This window comes from Drepanopeziza brunnea (assembly GCF_022702325.1).
Source record: "Drepanopeziza brunnea f. sp. 'multigermtubi' strain 214-2 chromosome Unknown ctg12, whole genome shotgun sequence".
In the NCBI taxonomy this organism is placed as follows: domain Eukaryota; kingdom Fungi; phylum Ascomycota; class Leotiomycetes; order Helotiales; family Drepanopezizaceae; genus Drepanopeziza; species Drepanopeziza brunnea.
The window spans coordinates 73,984-97,349 of NW_027094075.1; the positions used below are offsets into that span (position 1 = coordinate 73,984).

The 23,366-nt window shown below is 52.5% G+C and overlaps 3 protein-coding genes across 3 annotated transcripts; 1 reads left to right on the forward strand and 2 right to left on the reverse strand.

Annotated features, from left to right (window-relative positions):
• Positions 1–34: 34 nt before the first annotated feature.
• Positions 35–1,625, reverse strand: L3040_006803 (uncharacterized protein; the record flags this gene model as incomplete). The annotated part of the gene is made up of 5 exons (XM_066156041.1): positions 35–272; positions 437–777; positions 908–1,179; positions 1,286–1,450; positions 1,508–1,625. 5 exons carry the CDS (start codon positions 1,623–1,625, stop codon positions 35–37), a joined length of 1,134 nt encoding a protein of 377 aa, XP_066010860.1.
• Positions 1,626–3,378: 1,753 nt separating this feature from the next.
• L3040_006804 (uncharacterized protein) lies at positions 3,379–6,416 on the reverse strand (the record flags this gene model as incomplete). The annotated part of the gene is made up of 4 exons (XM_007290476.1): positions 3,379–4,386; positions 4,435–5,717; positions 5,777–6,152; positions 6,264–6,416. The coding sequence occupies 4 exons, from the start codon at positions 6,414–6,416 to the stop codon at positions 3,379–3,381; spliced, it is 2,820 nt and encodes a 939-aa protein (XP_007290538.1).
• Positions 6,417–9,303: 2,887 nt separating this feature from the next.
• L3040_006805 (uncharacterized protein) lies at positions 9,304–22,028 on the forward strand (the record flags this gene model as incomplete). Its single annotated transcript, XM_066156042.1, has 7 exons — positions 9,304–9,351; positions 9,404–13,394; positions 13,443–17,261; positions 17,320–17,373; positions 17,426–21,484; positions 21,539–21,883; positions 21,934–22,028. 7 exons carry the CDS (start codon positions 9,304–9,306, stop codon positions 22,026–22,028), a joined length of 12,411 nt encoding a protein of 4,136 aa, XP_066010861.1.
• Between the last annotated feature and the right edge of the window lie 1,338 nt (positions 22,029–23,366).

Sequence of the window (23,366 nt, forward strand, 5' to 3'; positions counted from 1 at the left end):
TCACTAGCTCCACCATACACCCGCTTCCACAAACTCAAAACGCAGCCATGACGCCCACGCCCACGCCCATACCCAGCAGCGCCGCGACGCCCACGGCACCCTCGACCCGGACGGCGGCCGCCGTCTTGGTGCTTGCGCTCGGGGCCGTCGTCGTCGCGGACACGCCGCTGGTGAACGGGACCGAGGGCACGGAGGTGACGCCCTGGAAGGCGACGGACTGCGTGGTGGCCGTCGGGTTCGGGCTCTGCTCAGTGTTGGAGGGGTTAAGGACGCTGGAGGCAGGGGGTTAGCCGAGGTTTTGTATGTGTGTGTTTTTTATTGCTTGCTTGGTTGGTTGCTTCGTTTTGCTGAGTGAGGGTGGAGTAGAGTGGGATAAGATAGGATAGGATAGAATGGGATGGGCAAGGTAAGGGTTAGAGGATAAAGAACAACATACTTGTCTACAACATGCATCACGCCGTTCGCCACCAGGATATCGGTGATGACCACCTGGGCCGAGTTGGCAAACGTCCTCCGGTTCTCCATCTGCACCCGGACCTGGCTGCCCATGACGCTCGGGTAGTCCCTGTTCCGCAATCTGCCGGCGTAGCCAAGCGTGCGGTTCAGGACGTGGTACTCGAGGATGGTCCTCAGCGCGCCCGTGTCGTTCGTCAGGTCCGAGGCGGCGGAGCCGATGCGCTGGAAGGCCGTGTTGGACGGCGCGAGGATAGTCAGGTCACGGGAGTTGTCAAAAGCGTAGACGAGGTTGGAAGTGCGAAGAGCCCCGGCGAGGGCCAACTTTTTGAGACATTCGCGATCAGCATTTTCTCTCTTTGGTCTGGGGTTTTTTTCTTTCGGATTTCATGGAATGCGTTATAAGAGATTTGAGAAAGAGAGGTTTCGGCACGGCACGCCCGCGAGTACGTACCAGATTGCTATCTAATGCGACCCGCGACACAGGCATAGGTATCGTGAGGACTCTGTCGATGATGTGCAGGGTGCCGCCTCTGAAAGTGATATCCCCTTTGGTCACGGTGCTCATTTCCTTCAGCCCGCTCATGAACGTGACTTTGTTGTTGGTCTTCTCGGCTCTGACGACTTGGCCGCCTGTGACGTTGGTGTAGGATCGGCTTGTGAGGTGAGTGGAAACGTAGGCGGGGGTGGTGGTAATGCCGGAGGAGTTGTGGGTGCCGTTCAAAACTTTGGGGGAGATGGCTCAGTATCAATCCTATTTAAGACATTGGGAAGGAGATGCCGCAGAGAGGACGCGTGTTGAGGGGGGAAGGATGAGAAGAGATCGACTTACTGTGGTATTGCAAAAGCGCAGTCACCCTAGCTGTGTTGCCAGTCGTGGCCTCCCCGTTAGAAGTCGACATGAACTTGGAAAACGCATCGTTGGAGGGTGCGAGAATGGTAACGTTTCTCAAGTTGTCAAGGTTGTCGGCCAGCGTAGGATTGTTTTGGAGGAGGCCTAATATCAAGTACGACTCGATCAGAGGGTGAAGCGAAAACAGAGCGGAGTACGTACCGGTCAATGTGCTCAGCATCTTGCTATTTGCAGCCAACACGGAAGTGAGGTCCGTCTGCGCCGATGCACCCGTGGCCCACGCCGCCGCCAGGAAGAAGAAGGGGGTACAGGTGAACATTTTCTGCGTTCGGTTTATTGATCTCGCTTGCGAGACAACCAAGGATTAATTAAGTAGGAAGAAAAGAAGAGAATAATGAGAAGAATAAGATTAAGAGAGACGTGAGGGGAACAAAGGACAGGAACAGCTCAAAAACAAATTACAGAAAAAAAATACACAGACACAAATTGACAACAACTAAACTCGTAAGAAAAGAAACGATATAGGAGGAGAAGACAAGTTATTATAGCCGTGCCATGTGCAGTCTCAGCCCAATCCCCAGCTCCTGGCTTGCAGCTCGCATGGAGATCCAAAGAAAACAACACGTCTGTCGTCTATACCCCACGAAACCGGGATGGAAGCGGCGAGGGCGAAGGAGTGAAGCTTCCGCGACACTTGGCTAAACAGCCCCCGTCGACGTCGACCTGGGCTGGGGGTTCTTCCCGGCCCCAGGCAACGGTACACTACTACTCGACATTCCCGATGCACGACAAGACCGGGCCCACAGACTCCCGTGGCGGCGCCGTGTCCCAAGCAAAAGCTTGGTTTCGAAACGAAACGCGACGAAACGAGGGGGGTGGGATCGTGGCATCGAAAAATAGATTTTGAAACCACAACATGATTTTTTTTCCTTAGAACTATTTCTCTTCCCTCGCTTAATCGTCTCGTAGCGAGTTCATCATGCGAGATCACCAGGCAGGCATGTGTGTCGGTCGGTTCGGGAATGTGGGTGTGGGTGCGATTGCCCCACGGCAATACCTGCTTCAGTTAAGTAGGGAGGTAGGGAGGTAGGAAGGTAGCGAAGTAGGTAGGTAACGAGATATGTAGGCAGGTAGACAGCTGGCCGGTATCCAAGGGACCAAGAACCCGCTACCGAGATGGTAGATAGATTTACCTACCTTCCTTTGCCTGGCGGCGTCGCGTCCACGCCACGAACCGAAGGGAATCCAGCGGTATACAGGAAGAGGCGACAGAAGGAGAAACCAAATGGAAGCATTGCGACGCGTTCGGGTTTTGAGGTGTGGTATTGTGCCCATGTCGGAGAGTAATAGGGTACCGACGGAGCAGAGGTGCCCTATGTACAAAATTGTCCCCCATCCGACGCTCCTCTGCTCTCCTCTCTTCTCCACATTTACCCAGCCAAAACGACTCACCGCTGACTTTTTTGCGAGCGCATATTGCATGGCGATGCAGCGCATACTCCATGCTCCCAGGCATACAATATAATTAATGGCCAGCAGTCGATCCGATCCGCGTTGCCACTACCCCAGCTTGGCTCGTGCTTCGGAGCAAGAGAGAAGAAACGTAAAAAAAAGCCGAAAAGGAGAAAAAGAGAAAGAACTCGCCATTGAGTACCCGCCGTTCGTTCAACCCGCGCAAAAAAATGCCGCTTGGAAGAAAGACCCGCGTTGTATAACGAATTTTATGCACATACAAAAACAAACACTTCGTACCATACATGACCAGCCGCGCAAGCTGGAGAGCGGCGAGGAAAGGAGGCGAAAAGAAAGAGGATATCACAGGTACAAAGCAACGCAACGCGCCGTGTCGAGTCGAGGGAGGTTGGGTGCTTAGTTATTCGTTCGTAAGCGTATGTGTAAGCAGTCGAGTCGCTAAGCCAAATCGTAATCGGCTGAGAAAAGCTCTTGGAAAAGTCTGGAAAGAGCGGGCTGAACAGGTCGTAGTCGTAGTCGTAGTCGAGTCGAAATGTGCCCTGGAGCAGGAGCGGCGGAAGAGAAGGAAAGAAAATGAAAAAGAATAACACCCGAGCGGGCTAATCGCCCAGCGCCTTTCTCAAATCCATCCACTTACGATTCAGCGTCTCGTGCGCAGCGTTAATCTCCGCATACTGCATCTTGGTCGCCACCAGCGTCTGCTCCATCTCGGCCATCTCATCCTCCAATCGGGTATTCTCTTCGTGTACCTCCTGATTCCGCTTCATGAGGCGGTCCATCTCGCTCTGAAGTCTGGCCTCAACCTCCTCGGGCTGCTTCTCAATCACCCGCTTCAGCTCTACGACCTGCAACTTTAAGGTTTCATTCTCGTCATGCAGTTCCTCGTTTTCCACTTTGGTCTTGACCAGATCGGTCGCAAGGGCTGCGTGCTCGGTGTCGTGCTCCTCGACGCGCTCTTCTAGGCGGCGGACTCGTTGGTGGAGGGAGTGGTTGTTGGATTTTAGGTTTTCCAATTCAGCCTCGCGCTCTTTCTCCAGCCGAGTCTTTTCCTCCCATTCCAGGCGGTAGGTCTTTAGCAGCTCGGGGGTGGCCTTCACAGCACATGCATCTTGGATCAGCTGATCGGCTCGGTAGACTTCCTTGTCGATGCTTGCACCAGAGCTGCCAAAGAAGCCCGACTCCAGGATAGAGCCTGGGGACGGTGCCTGGTCGATATAGACATCGAAGACGCGGTCCTTGAGAAAGGTTGTAAGAGCTACCATGTCCTTCATGCCAAGGAGGGCGGCGGCGTTCTTTTGCATTAAGACGATACCGAACTTGATGATGGCTTCCAAGCCCTCGCTCAGGATGAGATCGTAGATCCGGAGAACGAGTTGGAGGGGGAAGCGATAGGCGAATAGGGTAAGGAACCATTGAGTGGCGTAGAGGTGGGGGGTAACTTGTCGACGGTGGAGATGGCAGTACAGGGCAGGCTCACAATCTTCTAGAAGGCGCTCAAACTGATACAGGTGCATATGCAACCCGGGCATGTCCTGCTTGAACATGTCGCGGAGGTGATATTGGTTCATCAGTCGTACGAGTAAACAGAAGGCTTCTTCTTCGGGCATCTATGATGGTTAGTGAGAGGGAACACTTCTCAAGACTGGTAGACCCACGTTAAAGAGCAAAGGCATGGCAAGGAAGTTCATGCCTTGCGCATATCCGATCCCCTCATCGAATAGTGCATATGCTCTACACACACCAAAAAGGCCCTCTTGAAGACCAGCGCTAGCAGCGAACTTGGAGAAGCTGGTTCGGGCGCCGAGATCCCGCCTGATAGCCTTGTCGAGCTTCGACAGAGCCGCTGCATCCTCCTTAGATTTCTTCTTCTTCACAGCTAGAGCGACGGCTTGAGCCTTTGCCAGCACATCTGGGTCCTTGGGTGGGGAGGGTGACCGCATGCCATTTGTGATGGTCGTGGCTGGGGTCGAGTGGTCTGAGTGGATGGAAGATGCTGATGAGGCGACCGTCTCGTCCTTCTTTTCTCCATTAGATGCCACACTGGTTGCTCCACTCGATCCACTAAGTCGATTCTTGTCCTTGTCGGTCCCACGATTTACAAGATCTCTGTATACACTCTCTAGTTCCTCGTTCTTGCTCTGAGCCAGGATTTGCCATACAACTCCGCGGATTGCTTGTGGTATGCCACTCGTAATGGCTCGGTTCAACTCTTCTGGACTCGTCCTCGCAACTGCGGATGGTCCTTCGTCTACGACAGCTTGCCACAAATCCCAATCGACTGGTTCAGCAGTTGGCGATGGTCCCGCAGATACTCCAGAAGCAGTACCAGGAGCCAGTGCAGGATTGAACGGAGACGTATTTGGACTTACGGGAGGGAGCGGAGAGGATGGGGATTGAAGGCTGAGCGATCTCTCATCTGCTGAAGGGCTCATGAGGGCACCAGCGCTAAAATTGGCACCCCGCGAAAGTATGCCTGTCAAGCCACCACCGCCTGGTCCCCCGTGTTCGTCATCTGGAACTGGAGTAATGCCGGCCTCTTCTCTCATCCGCAATAGTTTGAATCTGTCTCTCAGACTGTTGCGTGCTGGCCGCCCTTGAGCAGCGGCATCATGTCCTTCGTCGCCCTCGTCTAACTTGCCTAACATCATCTCCGGGTTGCTGCCAATGGTAGCAATCGAGGAGGCGGTATTTTTGCGAGCATGGCTGTCTGGCGGCGGTAAGGGAGAAGTTTCTTTCTGCTGCGTCGTGTTCCGTGAGAGCCAGGAGAAGGGGCCTGTCAACCTCCGGGTGGGAGGAGATGGTGCCGGGATGCTGGCCTCCTTCAGAGGGGATGGTGGGGGAGGCGCACCCCACGGTACGGAGGGGAGACTCCCAGAGAGTCCTTGGAGGCCCGGTGCAGGATTCTGGGATGTTAAAGGAGGAGGAGATTTCGGGGATTCTGCGATGGGTGACTCCGTTAATCCCTCGTCCACCGAATTGAAAGCTGGGCAAGCTTACCGTTGATTTTGACTAGCAGTATGGGTCTCGAATCCTCATCCAAGCTCACACTGTCCAGGTTCACGTTATCCAGGGAGGCGTTTGAAGATATGCGGTGGGAGGTTAACAGAGGGCTGCTGGGCTGTTTTGACTCTGCTTCTATATCGGTGTCCGTCATCTCTCCTGCATCTTCTGGCTGCTTCGTGTGTTCCGTCTCCACCTCCTCCTTGACCTCGACTCCAGGCATCGCAGGAACTGGGGGATGGTCCTCCACGCCCTCCGCAGCACTCTCCGCGGGGGAATCTGGTCGTTTCGTTAGAGACCGAGTCCTCTCTATTGACGGTCTCTTGGCTAGGGGTTCGGTGGCCGCAGAATCATTTGCATCCTCAAAGGTATCCTGGTGGGGGCCGTAGAGTCAGTCATGCCACTCAATTGCACCGAAGCCAAAAGGGTTCAAGAGGGTTTTGTGCGAGGTCGCAGCACCATGGGGGGTTGTGATTCAACGTACCGTCTCCCGGTCTGAATTGTCCGCATCTGAATGGACAACCTGGAATACTTCTGAAGGATCGGTATCCGAATGTTCGTCCACATCTGAGTCCGGCTTCGTGTCCTCCTTCACCGACGCCACATCCCCTTTCTCCTTATGCTCCGCGTCAAACATGATGCTTGGTGCCTGTGCCGGAGCCTGAGCCTGAGCCTGAGCCTGAGCCTGCAAGGGAATAAGCAGTGTTGGCGTAGACGGTGAGGGGTCACAGAGTGGTCAAGGCCATCAAGGATTGAGTCTCCCCCGAGGATGGTATGATATGGATGCGATGGGGTGTGATCCGGTGTGAGATGATCGATGGGAAAGGAGAGAATGATGGTTGAGGTTGAGTGAGTATAGCTTGCTTGGCTTGGGGCGGTGGCGGTGGTGAGTGGGTGTATGAGAGAGCAAGCGAGCGGAGCGGAGAGGAGAGAGGAAAGGAGAGGAGAGGAGAGGAGAGGAGAGGAGAGGAGAGGAGAGGAGAGGAGAGGAGAGGTGAGGTGAGGTGAGGTGAGAAGAAGTGAGAGAGATCCTGGTGATGGGCAAGTGTCGGCCTCGACTATTTTCCAGGAAGTACGAACTTACCGGAAGTACTTGTTTACTGGAGGTCGGATGGGAATCCGTGCTGGCGGAGCTCACCTAACCTACCGAGATCTGGGGAGGCTGGGCAAGGGGGTGAACTCGAGTAATTTTCTTTTCTTTTCTTTTTTCTGTTCTTTTTCCTTATCTTTTTTTCTTCTTCTGTTTTTTCTTCTCGTATTCTTCCAACGAGCTTTCAGGTGGTTATCTGCATACCTATTCAAGTCCGTCATTGCTCAGCTGAATTTCTTATTTCCATTCCCATTCCATTCCCATTCCCGTTCCCGTTCCCTGGTCCTGGTCCGGGTCCGGGTCCGGGTCCTGGTCCCTCCTTTGCAATTCCGGTCTTCAGCCACACCCTCCGTATAGCCAGCCAGCCAGCCAGCCAGCCAGCCAGCCAGCCAGCCACCGACCGTGAGCATCCCTATTGCCGGCTGCTATTTCGTCCTCCATGTAGTCAGTCTTTCCCACTATCATACTTGGAAGTAGGCATTGAGTAGGCATTGTATAGGCACTGAGTAGGCGTTTGACTTCCATATCACTATTGCCAGGGGCAAGACTGCCTCTACTGACCACGTAACGCAATTCTTTGGGGGCATCTGGACTATCGACCCCCCTCGAAGCTTTCTCTTTCTTCCACAGCCTTGTGATCGATAATAGGTAGGTCACATGGAATAACGGTGACGGGGAAGATGGAGGTGAAGATGAAGAAGTTGAAGTTGCCAGGCGTACCGTAATGGTAAACAAAACATCCAAAACGTCTAGGAAACCAAGGGAACCTTTGTTTAAATAGGAGAAGCTTGAATGGGAGAAGTGGCGGCAGTACCGGCCGGTACCAAGGATTGTGTGGTGACGACGGCTCAGCCTTGTTGACGAGGCTGTCCAATCAGAAGAGACGAGGCTGACAGAAGATGTCTGTAAATTGTTCTTATATTTGTTCTTTTTGTTCTTGTATTATTGGAGGGCGAATCAAATCAGGATCGTGTAGTTCACAAGGTAGCCAGTTGGTAGTAGCAGTAATAGTAGTAATAGTAGTAATAGTAGTAGTAGTAGTTGCCTTGGAGGCTTGCTTTCGTGAAACATGAAGTGAATCGATGACGCTTTCGTTGGAATAGCCAGAACCTGGTGATGAAGAGGGAATAGGAGCTTGGACCGAGCCGAAAGTGAGGTTTTGGAAGATCATAGGAATCATAGGTGCTTTGTATACACTTGCATACAAGGTAGGTAGATAGCCTTGAGCCAAAGTCTGCTCTATGCAGAAGTTGAACTGGCTGGCAAAGTCTCCTGGCTTTTCCAAGCTTGCAGGCTCAGCTTGTGAATCGATCCGCTGGTCAAAGACATTTCAGAGCAATCCGCCATCGATGGATGCTATACCAATACCACTGATATAGAAAGGCTACCGGTATATGACTTTCACCTCAATGCTTCGGCTTCGGCTTCTTTGCGCTAATCAAAGAGTACCTATTAGCTTATTTATCGTAATCCCATAATTCGATATGGATGTCATGTTTACTTCCTTTTTGTAGCCAGTCTTCTGACTCTTGTCTCTCGCGCTCTCGCGCTCTCGCTCTCGACATACGAGTATTGTAGCTCTAGATAAGGATAGATGGTAATATCCGTAGATAAAAACAGAAGCTCGAGTTCATGACGAAACCACTAAACTAAGTGAGCGCCGGAAATAAAATAGCAAAATGGTCGAATGAACGCATTATGCTTATGTGGTGAATAAAAGTTGGAATGAATGTGTTGTCAAACGATCTCGCCCTGTTGAAGCTTGGACCATAGTACGGCAAGTAAAGTATTGCGCTAGCGCGACGGGCTCCACCTTCTGAGAATATCCGCAGCCCATCGATCTTCCTAAGCTCTGCTCTTTCTCAACCCCCCCCCCCCCCCCACCAACCAACATCACCACAATCAACAACCTCAACTACAGCTCACCATCCCGAATACCTCAGTTCAAGAGTGCTGGTACCTCATACCAGATTCTCCATACCGTGCCGAGTCATCGAAACCTAGAGCCGCGAAGGGCGCCTGCACCGTTCCCTTCATCACGCTCTTTTCCATTCGACTCCCACTACCCCCAATCCAACCCAACCCGGCTCAACCCCCAGAACTTCTGTACTACAAACGCGCACCTCGTCATCAAACGCGCCAACCAGCTCTTCCCCTTCATGCAGGGACTGTGAATTTCAGACTGCGAGCAGGTAAACTGAATACATTCATTGTGAAAACTAATCTGCAGATCCCGCACGGCTACCTTCAGATCGATACCAACGGACTTGCCCTACTCTGCGATTACCACACACCTACCCTATCACACTCGGGGCTGTCCATCCTGGACGCTCCTTCGCCCCCCGGGCAAGCTGTCGACAGCTACGATAGATACGGAGGCAGCGGAGGGGGTCGAAACTGATACTTCAGCGGTCCTGCCGCTCCCAACGCCAACATGGTCCGCATAACCAAGACTATGCAAACGAAGCACTCCGAGTCTCTGGCAAGTAGAAGTTCCTTCCGTATGGGGGATCCGATTCTAACAGCGCAATCAGTCGCCCTATGTCAAGGAATTCCGCGATTCTGCGTGCGCGGCACCCTTAGAGTTCCTCCCACAACACCTCGCGACCTTCCCAACAACATGGCCGTTTCCACGGGGTGACCTGTATCACTGGATCCCGCTGCTCAACCGATTTGACGACATCCTTGCCATGTTCTGCGCCGCATACAAGCTGGTGGAGCCCCAGACCGAGGACTTTGGATGTTCACTCTTAGAGAACTCATTGAAGGAAGCACCGATCGGGTTAAACTTCGGACAATACCTGGCCCAATTTGGATATTCAAGTGAAGGAGATAGAGAGCTTGTGGAGTCGGTTCTGAGATTCTCGACATTGCTAATGCGAAACTGCGGTAACCGGACCATCTACGCAAGCAGTTCGCATCTCAACCACGTACTAAATACAACCTCGCTTTCCCTCATACAGGTCACCCTGGAGCTGGCGTCGGAATTAGCACAGCGTTATAGCGCCGCCTTGAAGCGCACGAATATCCCAATTCGGAACGTCGCAAACAGCCTGCTGACCAGTCACTACAACATCAACCTGGAGAAGGTTCTGCAACTAGCTCAGCCATTCTCGAAGACTGTGACCAGCCCCGCAGAACCTGCGCAGCCCGCAACACCTGCCACGCCGAGTGTCAAAGGCAAGGAAAAGGCCATCTTCAGCGTCCCTTCGCCGCAGAAGGTTGCGTCTGCAAAAGTCTATGCCAATGACTTTGCCTCGATGGTGAAGGGAGGATCTGGTGTCAGTGGAAGCCCGAAGAGTGTGAAAAGTGGACTCGATCCTAAATCAAGGGTCGATTCATCTTGGGAGGAATGGGGCGACGTCATGATTAAATTCGAGACCAGAGCCGAACCAGACATGAATGGCATCGTCAACCCGCCTACACCTCACTCTCCGGCAGTGCCAGCAACTCCGACACCCTCTCGGAGGTCTAACTTAGGACCCCATGTTCAACAGCGAACCGATAGGCAATCGGGAAGCGCCGACTCGCCAGCAACTTTACCCCGTACTTCGACGTTTCCTGCTACTGCGAGCGGCGATCCCGCTCGTGACCCTTACAAGTACATCGAAATCGCTGGCTCGAAGATCAGATCTGATGGCATGCATATGGTCCTGGCTGAGAACATGTCTGAGCTGAAGCCCGATCAGCGATACGAGCTTCTACACAAGCTCCGTGTCGCAAATGCTCTGTCAACCTCCCTGGAGACGCGACGTCAAATTCTCGCCATCAGACTGCTGGCCATTACGAACTTGATCTATGTGCAGTCAGAACAGAGCTTCCTCGCTAACGACTTCATGAAACAAGACCAGCAGGAGCCCCGTCGATCACAGCTGATATCCCAACTCGCGGAGTTAGTACACCCACCCGCTGAAGGTGAAGTTGCGGTTCCACGACCCATTCAAACCCTGGCACTCGGCGCATTGGATGCACTGGCAGGAATCACGGACCAATTCAAGAACGCTGAGGTCTGCGCTGCGCTCAACACAAACGTCAATCACGGCGTGCTCCTCTACGTGGTCAGAACAGCTGTCGCAGAGCTCAATACCGAGGACAAGGGCGCCCAACGTGACGACGATGATGGGTGGCGCTATGCTATATTCTCGCTGCTGTCCAATTTATGCACCAGTCAACACACTGCGGGTAACCTAGTCACTGCAGGACTGATACCTATCCTGCTAGAAGTCATCACTCTACGGACATCTACCGCCGAGCGATATCAGCCTATGGTGCTTACGTTCCTCGATTCTCTGATGTACAGTACGCGCGAGGCATTTCAGAACCTCGTGAGTGCCGATGGACTTGATGCTGTGTCGGACTTGATGGTGCACGAGGTTGCGGTCGCGGCTAGGACTGCATCTTCTGGGGCTGGTATTCCCCTCAAGTACCGCGCCGCATCAGTCGATTACGAAGTCGCATTCTTCCAACAGCAGGTTCTCAAATGGGTCCTCAAATTCGTCCATCATATGATGGCTACTCCGGGTGGCTATGGTGGGAACTTTGACCGGCTCTTAAGAAATCTGATCGATTCGTCAACCCTCCTGGCTAGTCTTCGTCAGATCATTGGCAACGCGCGTGTCTACGGATCTGTTGTCTGGACCAATGCGGTTAGCATTCTGAACGACTTTATCAACAACGAGCCAACCAGCTTTGCAGTCATCGCCGAGGCCGGACTCAGTCGTGGTCTGCTCGAGGCTGTCACTGGAACTACCATCGTAATGCCACCGGAACTGACGAAGCCTTCCGAGCCAGCGGGTGAAGAATCTGCTGTTAGCAGCGACAGCGCGGCAGAATCTGCTGCGACTGACACTCCTTCTCCGGCATCCGACGATGAGGGGGCCCGTCGCGACGATTACGAGGGATACCAAGTGCTCCCTGTGACGCAGCCTATGCTTGAGGCTCCGCGTGCGAACTCCTTGGCTCGGGGAATCATGCCAACATCCGAAACCATCAACATTGTACCTCAGGCTTTCAGCGCTATTTGTCTCAATAACGCTGGTATGAAAATGTTCAAGGCCTCTAAGGCTCTCGAAATCTTCTTCGAGATCTTCGAGAGCCCGGAGCACGTCAAGTGCATGGATACAAATAAGGAGCTACCAAGTAGCCTTGGCGGCAGCTTCGACGAACTTATGCGCCATCATCCTCCCCTAAAGGATGCGATCATGACATCGATTGTGAACATGGTCGCCCGCGTGGATCACCTGTGCAAGACGAAGGCTGCAAACAATAAGGTTGGAGCCAAATTATGGACTACGGATCAGTCGGGAAAGCCTGTCATTGCGAACGATCAAATCACACACGCACTCGTCGACCGCTTCGGCAAGGGCAAGGCCGCTGATAATAGCGGTGATGTGGAAATGGAGGATGCTGAATCGACCCCGACACAAGGTGTAGCATCAGGCCCTGTCGACATAGCTTCAACTGTTTCCATGACCCCTTACATTACCGCAGTTGCTACATTCCTCTCAGCCATGTTCAGCAATACATCCGTACGATCTGACTTCTGCAACAAAGGTGGCCTACCATATGTTCTGAGCATGGCCCACTCTGACTGCCTCTCTTATGACTTCGCAGAGTCAACTGGCGGCCGCACTTTTAATCAAGTCATCTCTTTAATTGCCGAGACAAAGCCACATCTGGTGATGCCATCCTTGATCCAGAGCGCCCTGAAGGCTGCCGAGGATCTTCAGCCATTTATCTCCAACACTGGCTCCAGCTCCTTTTTTGCCCCTTTCGTCGATTCGGAAGCTCGACAATCGGCCGACGTTCAGCTTCTTGCTCGGGGCACCAAGTTCGTGAAGGCGCTTGTGTTCCTGCATTCTTCAATTCCTACGATGGTCGCAACCTTTCAACCATCGCCGTACAACCATCGAAACACTAACAATGTTTTCTCGCAAGTCAATGTCTCAGACTACTACGTACGCCTTGTGAACATTCTAGGTCCCTTGTTAGGTGCTTCCCTGAGAGAAGAGATGCGCCTGCAGAAGTCCGTACCCGACTATTGGAAGCACGTCTCCCGTACGAAAGAGTCTGGGTTTGGAGAATCTCCTGCAAATGCCAGTCGCGAAGGCGAGACTTCTACATCTACATCCGAGGAACCCGTCGGTGGTGAGTCAGCTGATACCACTAATACCTCTAGCGTAGCCATCAGAGAGCCTTCAACATCTGTAGACCTAGCTGCTGCAAAACCCAAGACGGTGTCCAAAGCCGAGCAAAGCTCACCTTGTTTCAAGAACTACCAGACGTTGAAATACCTTCTTGGGAAGATGCCCAAGGTTATCAAGCCATTCTTCCAGACCCTTGGCAAGGCATTGGTATCAAAGCGAGCCACCGACTCCTTCCTGAAGCAGGGCCATCTAAGTATTGCAGAAGCATTGGCAGAATCGATGATTGGGCAACTGGCTGCAGTTGATGATGAGTGTTCTTCGGAGACTTACTCGTATTGGTCAGGAATCATTGCAGTTTTGAATGACATGTTGGTCGAATGTAAGTCGGCCTGAGTGTTTCTCTGGACCACTACTGACCTTATCGCAGCTTCTCGTCACAATGAGCGACCAGTCCAGACTATCACCATCGTCCTGCAAGCCTTCAAGGATCAAAACGGAATCAAGGCTCTGAATCATATCCTGGGAGAATTCACTCACTGTATTCGTTCATACAAGATTCCGGAGGGCCAGACCGCTCAGATTCTCAAGGCAGTGCCGCTTGGCCCAGAAGAGACGAAGGTCACACTTGCTACGCAAGGTACCGAGCGCATACTTGGCCTCTACAGCCAAATAGTCAACGGACGGAACCTGACCGAAGCGATTCAGACCATGTCTATGCTGCCTAGAGAGAGAGGACAAGCCCTCCGTGTAGACCAGTTTTCGCCCTCTCAACTTCTGGTTGAGCTTCGCATGGCTGTTCTTCCTTTCGTCCGCAGTCTTTGGGTATCTGATCTGCTTGAGACGGGCCTGAGTGATATTGCAGGGAAGCTCATCGACATTATTAGAACCATTGCACTCGCTGACTGCGAGAGCAATGCACTGAAGAGATCCGATAAGCCGGTATTTCCTGCTAAACCCGCCCACAAGACTTTGAAGATCACTCCAGAACACATGGTGATCTTGCTTGGATATCCCGGTGTCGATAAAGAATTTGCAGAAGAGGCCTTGTACCGCTGTAACAATAACATTTCTTTCGCCATGGATTACTGCAAGCTGTATGCTCTGGATGCATTTCAGCGAAATCCAGTACCGGAAGGCGATCTCCCACCTTCGATCCCTGCATCGAACCTTTCCTCGAGTGCTCAAACCAGCACTTCAACTGGCGCCTCTACTCCTGTTGATCATCACATGGCAGGAAGTATCGAAGATACTGACCATGGCCTCAATCAAGCTGCTGTTCCCGGGCTTGCTGCCTCTGTCGCTGCTACACCTCCGAATCTTGAGGCCCTCTTCACCCAAAATCGGTCTTCGGTGGCGGAGGCTCCTGCAGAAGTTCAGAAGGGAGAATCCGCAATCAAGCGTGTCACCGTCGACGACCTAAACGAAGAGCGAGCTCTCATTCGAGACGACCTGATCGACAAGTGTCTTGATGTACTCAGCGCCCACAACACCTTGACGTTTGAGATATCCGATTTGATTAGCGCGGTGGTTAATAAGTCTGAAGATCCTACCGCGCAACGAAAGGTGGTTAGTGAGACGTTGGTTGTTGCTCTTATGTCCTTCGCCGGCGAGGAGGATTGGGATACCAACGGCGAAAAGGTTGCTGCCTTTGCCAATCTTCTCGCGCTTATGCTCCGAGACAAGCTTTTCTTCGCAGCTGCTCTTGACGAGTTGAAAGAAAATCTTGACAATTTGCTCGGTTTCATCAAGTTGGCACCCCGTCATTCTGCGGAGTGGAAGTCCCCATGGGTTTCGCAGATTTTACTGATTGTGGAGATGCTTTTGAGCGAGGATGCCCGACCCCAGAAGACCAAGTGGACTCTGCCCAAGGATGACAACGATAAGCCAGACCCACCGGTACTGGAATTGGCCGAGCCGGTCTTCTCGCCCGCACAGCGAGCCCAGCTTCTGGACTCGATCCTTGGCATATTGAATCACATCGGTAAGGACGAAGGGCTTGCGTTAGCTGTTTTGCGTATTCTGGTGATCTTGACCCGAAGCCGTCCCATGGCCCAGTATCTAGGCGAGACGAAAAACATCCAGGGCTTGTTCTTACTGGCCAAACAACTTTGTGGTGCCAGCTCTGCTCGCATTCAAAGTCCGCTGCTGATCGTCCTACGTCACATAATCGAAGATGATGAGACCATCAAGCAGATCATGCGCTCTGAAATCAAGTCGTTCATGGAAGCCAATCGGCAAGCACGAGCTCTCGACGAGAAGGCATACCTCCGCGGATTGGCTCATACTGCTGTGCGGAGCCCCAAACTCTTTGTGGAAGTTACCAACGAGATGGTCAAGTTCAATCGTTGGACTTATCAAGTCCATGAGAGCCGAAGCACCCAATCGCTGGTCTTGAAGGAAGTTGCTCCGGCGTCACCTTCCAAAATAGCTGACGAGAGTGTTCATCCCACTGTCCAGGCTACGGAAGATCTCTCTATCCAAGATGTGAAGGCATCCACCGAAGCTGGTGATATTGAGATGGCCGATTTGCCAAAGACAAATGCAAATGAGCAAAAGCTGCCGGTGGTAGAAAACCCCGATGGTGTTATCCACTTCTTGCTGAAAGAGCTTATGGCTGGCCGGATTTTACATGAGAAGGACAGCGACTCCGTACCAGGCCAGATCTTTGCCGATAAGAGTGCCCAAGCCATCCATGGTGATCTGCCAATGACAAACCCTTCTCCCACAGAGGGCGTACATGCGGCAGATGCCAAAGCCGACTCGAAGTCCACCCCTAAGCTGGATTTTAAGCCCGAGGACCACCCACATTACATCTACAGATGTTTTCTCCTCCAATGCCTCACTGAACTCCTATCGTCATACAACCGTACAAAGATCGAGTTCATCAACTTTAAGCGCAGTGCTCCACCTCAAGCCATGACCCCGTCCAAGCCGCGATCTACGGTACTCAGCTACCTTCTGTCTGACCTCATTCCCATAGGCACATTGAAGCATGTCGAAGGTACCGCTTTGCGAAAGAAGCTGGTCACGTCAAACTGGGCCGATTCTGTTATCACTGCACTTGTATGCAAGACAGGAGAGCTACCAGTCGACAAGACCCGCGACGCCTACGACAGTGATAATGAACCCGACCTGCTCTTTGTACGCAAGTTCGTCTTGGAGAACATTCTGAAGGCTTACAAGGAGGCCAGCGCATCCTCCGAACCTCTGGACAGCAAATACGCAAAACTGTTGTCTCTGGCAGAGCTGATGAACCACATCATGACTGGAAAGGAGAACCTTGGGATCCAGGACACTTCGGTCGCCAATGCATCTCAAAAGCAGCTGAGACGTATCATGTTCGAGAAGGGCTACGTCGCGGCTCTAACCGCATCTATTGCGGACATTGATCTCAACTTCCAGGATGCCAAGCGCGCCGTCAAGTACATCCTGAAGCCTCTAAAGACGTTGACTGCGACTGCCATTAGTCTCAGCGACCTTGCACTCATCACTAGTACACCTGGCCAGGCCGATGAGGACGAGATTGAGTCTGCAACATCTCTCTCTGACGAGGAAGAGAGTCGGGAGGAGACTCCAGATCTTTTTCGCAACTCCTCCTTGGGTATGCTGGAACCTGGCAGAGAGGATGATTCCTCTTCCGATTCGGACGACGAGGACGAAGAGATGTACGAGGATGGATACGATGATGAGATGGACTATGATGACGGTGCCCCAGGTGCCGAAGAGGATGGTGTCAGCGACGAAGATGAAGAAATCGAAGGCATGGGTCCAATCGAAGGTCTGGACGGCGACCACGGCGTTGATGTCGAGGTCATTATGGAGGACGATGATGAAGACGACGACGAGATGGATTCAAGTGGTGCGGATGATGATGACGAAGACGAGGACGACGACCATGATTCAGAAGATGATGACGGCCGTGTTGAAATTATTGACGAAGTCGGAAACATCCAACAACTCGCCGCGGATGAGGAGATCGGAGAGTGGGTGAGCGATGATGGAGGCGAAGAAGAAGTTGACGATGAAGGAGAGGAAGAGGACTACGACGACGAGATTGCTGGACAAGAGGATGGCATGCATGCTATTGACATGCCGGGCGGTCCCATTGGTCATCTTGTCCGTGCTCTCGCGGGAGATGCCGAGGCCGCTGAGATCATCGGACGCATGGAGGCCGATGGCATCGATGCCGGTGAGGAGGATGAGGAGGAGCAAATGCAGGGAGAGTATGCAGAGGATGATGAAGAAGGTATGTGTCATTTCTGTGAACTGAAACAGCACATGGCTAATCCATCGCGCCCTAGCAGATGAGGACGAGGATGAAATGAATGAGGCAGAGTTGTTCTTTGACCAGCATCAAGGCAAGCTCGAAATTCCTATCAACCAGCTGCAATCACTGATAGTCTCTTATAGATCGTGGCTTCCCCTGGCCAGAAGACGTCGAACCCCCTGTGGTTCTACATCGTCGCCCTCGTGGCGGATTCTCCCCATTCCCACTGCCCTTTGCTGGCGGTCCTCGTGACCCGCTAGGCGGTACGTTACTCCAGTTAGCACAGTTAACTCAACAGATGGAGGCCGCTCAAGACCATCTGGATCAGCTCCAACTCTCAATTTCACTACATTCCGGTGGCAGAAACAGAACTGATCCGAATGCAGTACCAGATTACCGAGGCTCTTACAGATCACACAGACCTGGTGCTCCAGCAGCTCGCGCCGGGGACGATGGAATCAACCCTCTACTTCAACGAAGTGGCCCAGGGGCCCAAATCCGTGACCTTTCTAGCCGACCTGCGGGAGGCTGGCTGCAAGCGTTCGCTGGCCACAGTGGAGAAATCTTGGATATCGGTGGACGACCGTTCGGTGAGAGCCCCGCAACTGAAGCTCTGCTGGATGAAGTGATCAGATCCTTACCGATTACGCCAGGCCAACTTGCTCGCAACGGACACGCCTTGCAGTTCCACATCACCGCCCCACCTGGTCAGCCACTCCCACCTGATTTCCAAGCCATGTTCGGTATGCGTCCACAGAGATGGGAGTCGTCGAGATCGACTGTAGTGGAGCCTGGAAGCGCAACTTTCTTCGCCCCGCAGTCAACCAGCGCCCGATGGTTGGAAGAAGCCAAGATTATTTTTGGCTCGCCCACAGCCTTTATCGAGAGAGCTAATGAGCTTGCGACCGCTATCTTGGCTCTCCTTGTTCCTCCTGCCATCGAGATTGACAGGGCCGCTAAGGCAGCTGCCGCTGAGAAGGCTCGTAAGGAAGAGGAGGAGAAGCAGAAGCGTGTTGAGGAGGAGAGAATAGCGAGAGCACAGAAGGAAGAAGAGGAGAGAGTGGTTAGAGAGAGAAAGGAACTCGAGGAACGAGAGGAGGCGGAGAGAGTTGCAGCTGAGGCACTTGCCGCTCGTGGACCCGAGCCGGAATCAAGTGAGCCTCAAGGTGACTTGGAAACCCCCGATCTTGATCGTATGGACGGCATCGAGTCCGAAGCCCCCGAACCAGCCGAGCAGGCCGCAGAAGCTGATGCGGCACCTGCTGCAAATCAACCAAGAATCACAACAATGATTCGTGGTAACCCGTACGACATCACGGACTTGGGCATTGACCCAAGTTTCCTCGAAGAACTGCCAGATGAACTTCGAGAAGAGGTCATCATGAGTGCTGTTGCTGAACGCCGATCTGCCGCCGCCGCTACTGGTGGTCAGCCATCGGACATTGATCAAGAGTTCCTTGATGCGCTGCCAGATGATATCCGCGATGAAATCATGCAACAGGAGAGAGCAGATAGACGTCGTCGCGAGCGAGAACAGCGTAACCGTGCAGCTGCGGAAGCAAATGGCGGAGCAGGTCCAGCTGCAGTTGTGGATGCGGATACCGCAGCTATGTTGGCTAACCTAGCTCCAGCATTGAGAAATCAAATGCTCGCCGAGCAAGATGAGGCAACAATTGCTTTGCTACCTCAGGACCTTCAAGTCCAGGCCCGAGCTGTCGCGGCTGCGCAAGGGGGTCACAGAATGCCGCCTCGACTGCCAGTTGGTTATGCACGCAGAGGCGTACCGAACTCGTTTGGCGAGCTTCGTCAGGCTGCTGAGAGACCCCAGCGACGTGCTACTGTCCAGATGCTCGACAAGCCAGGTATTGCCACGCTACTGCGCCTGATGTTCTTGTCACTGCAGGGGTCCCTTCGCACGACATTTTACACGCTACTCCAGAACATCTCGATGAACCGACACAATAGGAACGAGATCATCAGTACTATTCTGCACGTTCTACAAGAGGGCAGCGTCGATATATCTGCCGTTGAGAGAAGCTTCTCTCATCTTTCCCTGAGAGCCAAGCAGCCAAAGGAAACCCAGCCAAAGACTCCCCAAACGCCGTCCCTGAAGAGAACTCTCACAAACTTGGGGCCGGTCGCACAAATAACATTTGACGTGTCTCCTCTCATGGTTGCGGCACAATGTTTGGATGCACTGGTAACTCTCAGTCAGACTAATCCGCACGTTCCAGCATACTTCTTGACCGAGCACAACGTCCCGGCGGAAGGCCTCAAGCGAACCTTTAGCCGGAAGGGCAAGGGCAAGGATAACAAGGCGGCCAAGTATGCTCTTAATTCACTGCTCAGCCTCTTGGACCGCGATCTCATCATGGAGAGTTCGAAGGTTATGGAACACCTTTCTACGCTCCTGAATACCATCACATCCCCCCTTCAAGGTCTTCAACGGAAGCAAAAGGAAGCCGAAGAGGCCAAAAGAAAGGCTGAAGCCGATGCCGCCAAGGCTGCTGAGACTGTTGCTCTAGCTGGGACGACGACTACCACGAGTGATCAGCCCGAAGAGCCAAAAGCTGAAGCTTCTGGTGCTGAGGCAACAGTCACTGAAGTCCCATGTCAAGAGTCGGCTCCAGAAGGTGGCGAAACTTCCGTGGATGCTCAGGATCCCAAATCTGAACCTGCGAAGGAGCTAGAAAAGCAGAAGAAAATCGCCTTTTTCAACCCTCCAGTCATTCCAGACCACAACCTGAAGCTGGTGATCAATATCTTCGTGGCTCGCGAATGCTCCTCCAAGACATTCCGAGAGACACTTTCAACAATCAAAAACCTGTCTACTATTCCTGATGCCAAGGCTGTCTTTGGACGAGAACTTATCTCCAAGGCACAAGGACTAGGTAGCATCATCTTGATTGATCTGGAGGAACTCCTCCCCCAAATCGAGAAGGCTACAACCGGTACTGAGATACAAGGCGTCGCTCTGGCCAAATTCTCCCCTGGAGGCTCCGACCAGAACAAGCTCTTGCGAGTGTTGACAGCTCTTGACCATCTCTTCGATCCTAAGCGTGAGAAGAAGGACAAGCCTACCGAAGCCGAGGCCCAAGGCGAATCTTTCCAGCTGGTAGAGAAGCAGGATCTTTTGTCTTCTCTCTACGAGAATTCTACCTTTGGTAGAATGTGGGAGCGACTCAGCGCCTGTCTCAGCGCGATCAGACAACGAGAGCAGATGCTCAATGTCGCCACCATCCTTCTTCCCCTCATCGAGGCATTGATGGTTGTGTGCAAAAACACCACTTTGAAGGATACGCCAATCTCCCGTACCCAACATGGAAAGGAGATGCTTTTGACGAGCCCACCACCCGATAGTCAAATGGAGAGCTTGTTCTACACCTTCACTGAGGAGCATCGCAAGATCCTCAACGACTTGGTCCGAAACACTCCCAAGTTGATGTCCGGTACGTTCTCACTCCTGGTCAAGAACCCGAAGGTCCTTGAATTCGACAACAAGCGCAACTACTTTACACGTAGCGTTCATGCCAAGGCTCCAAACAGCCGACAGTCATTCCCCCCTCTCCAGCTCTCCGTTCGTCGAGACCAAGTTTTCCACGATTCCTTCAAGTCCCTCTACTTCCAAACAGGCGACCAGATGAAGTTTGGCAAGCTCAGCATCCGATTCCACGGTGAGGAGGGTGTTGATGCTGGTGGTGTTACTCGGGAATGGTTCCAAGTACTTTCCCGACAAATGTTCGATCCAGGATACGCTCTCTTCGTTCCCGTATCTTCTGACAGAACTACCTTCCACCCCAACCATTCCAGTAGCATCAACGAGGAACATCTGATGTTTTTCAAGTTCATTGGTCGCATCATCGGCAAGGCTCTCTACGAGGGTCGTGTCTTGGACTGCCATTTCAGTCGTGCTGTCTACAAGCGCATTCTGGGCAAGGCTGTCTCAGTAAAGGATATGGAGTCTCTTGATCTGGACTACTACAAATCACTTGTCTGGATGCTGGAGAACGATATCACTGACATCATCACCGAAACGTTCTCTACTGAGCAGGACAAGTTTGGTGTTACGGAGACAATCGACTTTATCCCCAACGGCCGAAACATCCCCGTTACAGAGGAGAACAAGCATGAATACGTTCGCTTGATGACTGAATGGAGACTCACGGGATCTGTGAAGGAGCAGTTGGATGAGTTTTTGAAGGGTAAGTTTGTTCTACTTGGGGTCTGACGTTCATGTTCATCCTAACAAACTCTAGGCTTCCACGACATCATTCCCGCCGAGTTAGTCGCCATCTTCAACGAGCAAGAACTCGAGTTGTTGATTTCAGGTCTTCCCGAGATTGACGTCGACGACTGGAAGAGCAACACCGAGTACCACAACTACACGGCCTCCTCACCCCAGATTCAATGGTTCTGGCGTGCCATCCGTTCCTTCGACAAGGAGGAGCGTGCCAAGCTGCTTCAGTTCGTTACCGGTACCTCCAAGGTGCCACTCAACGGATTCAAGGAGCTGGAGGGTATGAATGGGTTTAGTCGCTTCAACATCCACCGTGATTACGGCAGCAAGGATCGTCTTCCGAGTTCGCACACATGCTTTAACCGTAGGCCACTCCCTTGACTTTCCAATGAGGATGTTGCTAACAGGATACAGAACTTGACCTGCCGGAGTACGAGAGCTACGAGAGTCTGCGCAACCAAGTCCTCACCGCCATCACGGCGGGAAGCGAGTATTTTGGTTTTGCATAGTCCATCGTCGATCTCGACAAAATTGCAGCGTTTCTCTTCCTCTTTCGTTACGATATGATGCATTGCAGGCCTGGAACAGCATTTGAAGGCGTCTCTTGCGGTTATTTCAAGGTTTATTGGCATGGGGGGTGTGTACAGGAGTGGTGGTTCTTGCCTTGGCATCCTTCCGGTATCCACGAACATGGAGGTATCCCGGCTCCTGTTTCGCTCTTTCGCATTGGCACTGTGGGGTTGCGACGAAGTGCAGGTCGTTCGCATTACTTCGCTGGGGCATTTCGAGTGAGTGGAATAAGAATTGGGAGAGAAATGCTCTCTATAGAGGGCGTGGATATTTTAGGCGACGTAGGGAGCAAAGGATGGATGGACAGGGTCATGTTATGTAAACTAGATAGCGGTAGCCATCATTTGATGGATGGTGGCTTTGGTAGCAATGGTAGCAATAGAGAGCCGTTTACTAGGATCCTTTTCTGGTACTTTGTTTTACTGATATGACGAAGTTAGGTATGTGATCTTCGAATCCCGAGTTCTCTTTTTGTGAGCTCATGATGGGTTTGAAGATCTGGGCATCTCAGGCTCTCAGCTCTCAGTATCCAGGATTCGATATACACATAGCTATGCTATGCACGCTATGAACAAATCATAGATAGCTATGTAAGTATGTAAGTATGTACATGTATTTATCCAGCCAGCTTCGAGCTTCACGATCGGTCGGTGGTTGTGTTGTGTTCGGTGGTTATGGTCACCTGACTCACCTATCCCAGCGTATATCGGTTCTGTAGCCCGTGACCCGAGCCGACGCTTGGGATCCACGGTCGACCTCTGGGCATCTGGGCATCTCCGCATGGGTGCCCCGCCACAATAATTTTCTGGAGCTTGCCCGTCTCTTTCCTTCAACATCCAACATTCAACATCCAACAATCAACAATCAAAAATCAACAATCAACAATCAACAATCAATCGATCCAGCACGCCGCGCGCACGCACGCACGTACTGAACGAAACAGAGGGACGGCCAGACAAGAAGCATCTTTGTGGCTGCTCGTATACACCACACCACACCCAACCATAAAAAAAGAAAAAAGGACGAGGATTTGGGAGTTGAGAGAAGATAGATCGGTAGTGGGATTATTGGAGGGTCGCAGGGTCGGGTCTGTCTGTGTGCGAGCTGGGCGAGGAGAGACGGTTGACAGGAGACGGGATTGGGTTTATATTTGATTTGGGGAGAGAGAGAGAGAGAGGGAGAGAGAGAGAGAGAGAGAGAGAGAGAGGAGAAGAGAGAGAAAGGGAGACAGACTATCAAGGGAGAGAGGCACAGAGAGGACGGACGAATAGGGCGAG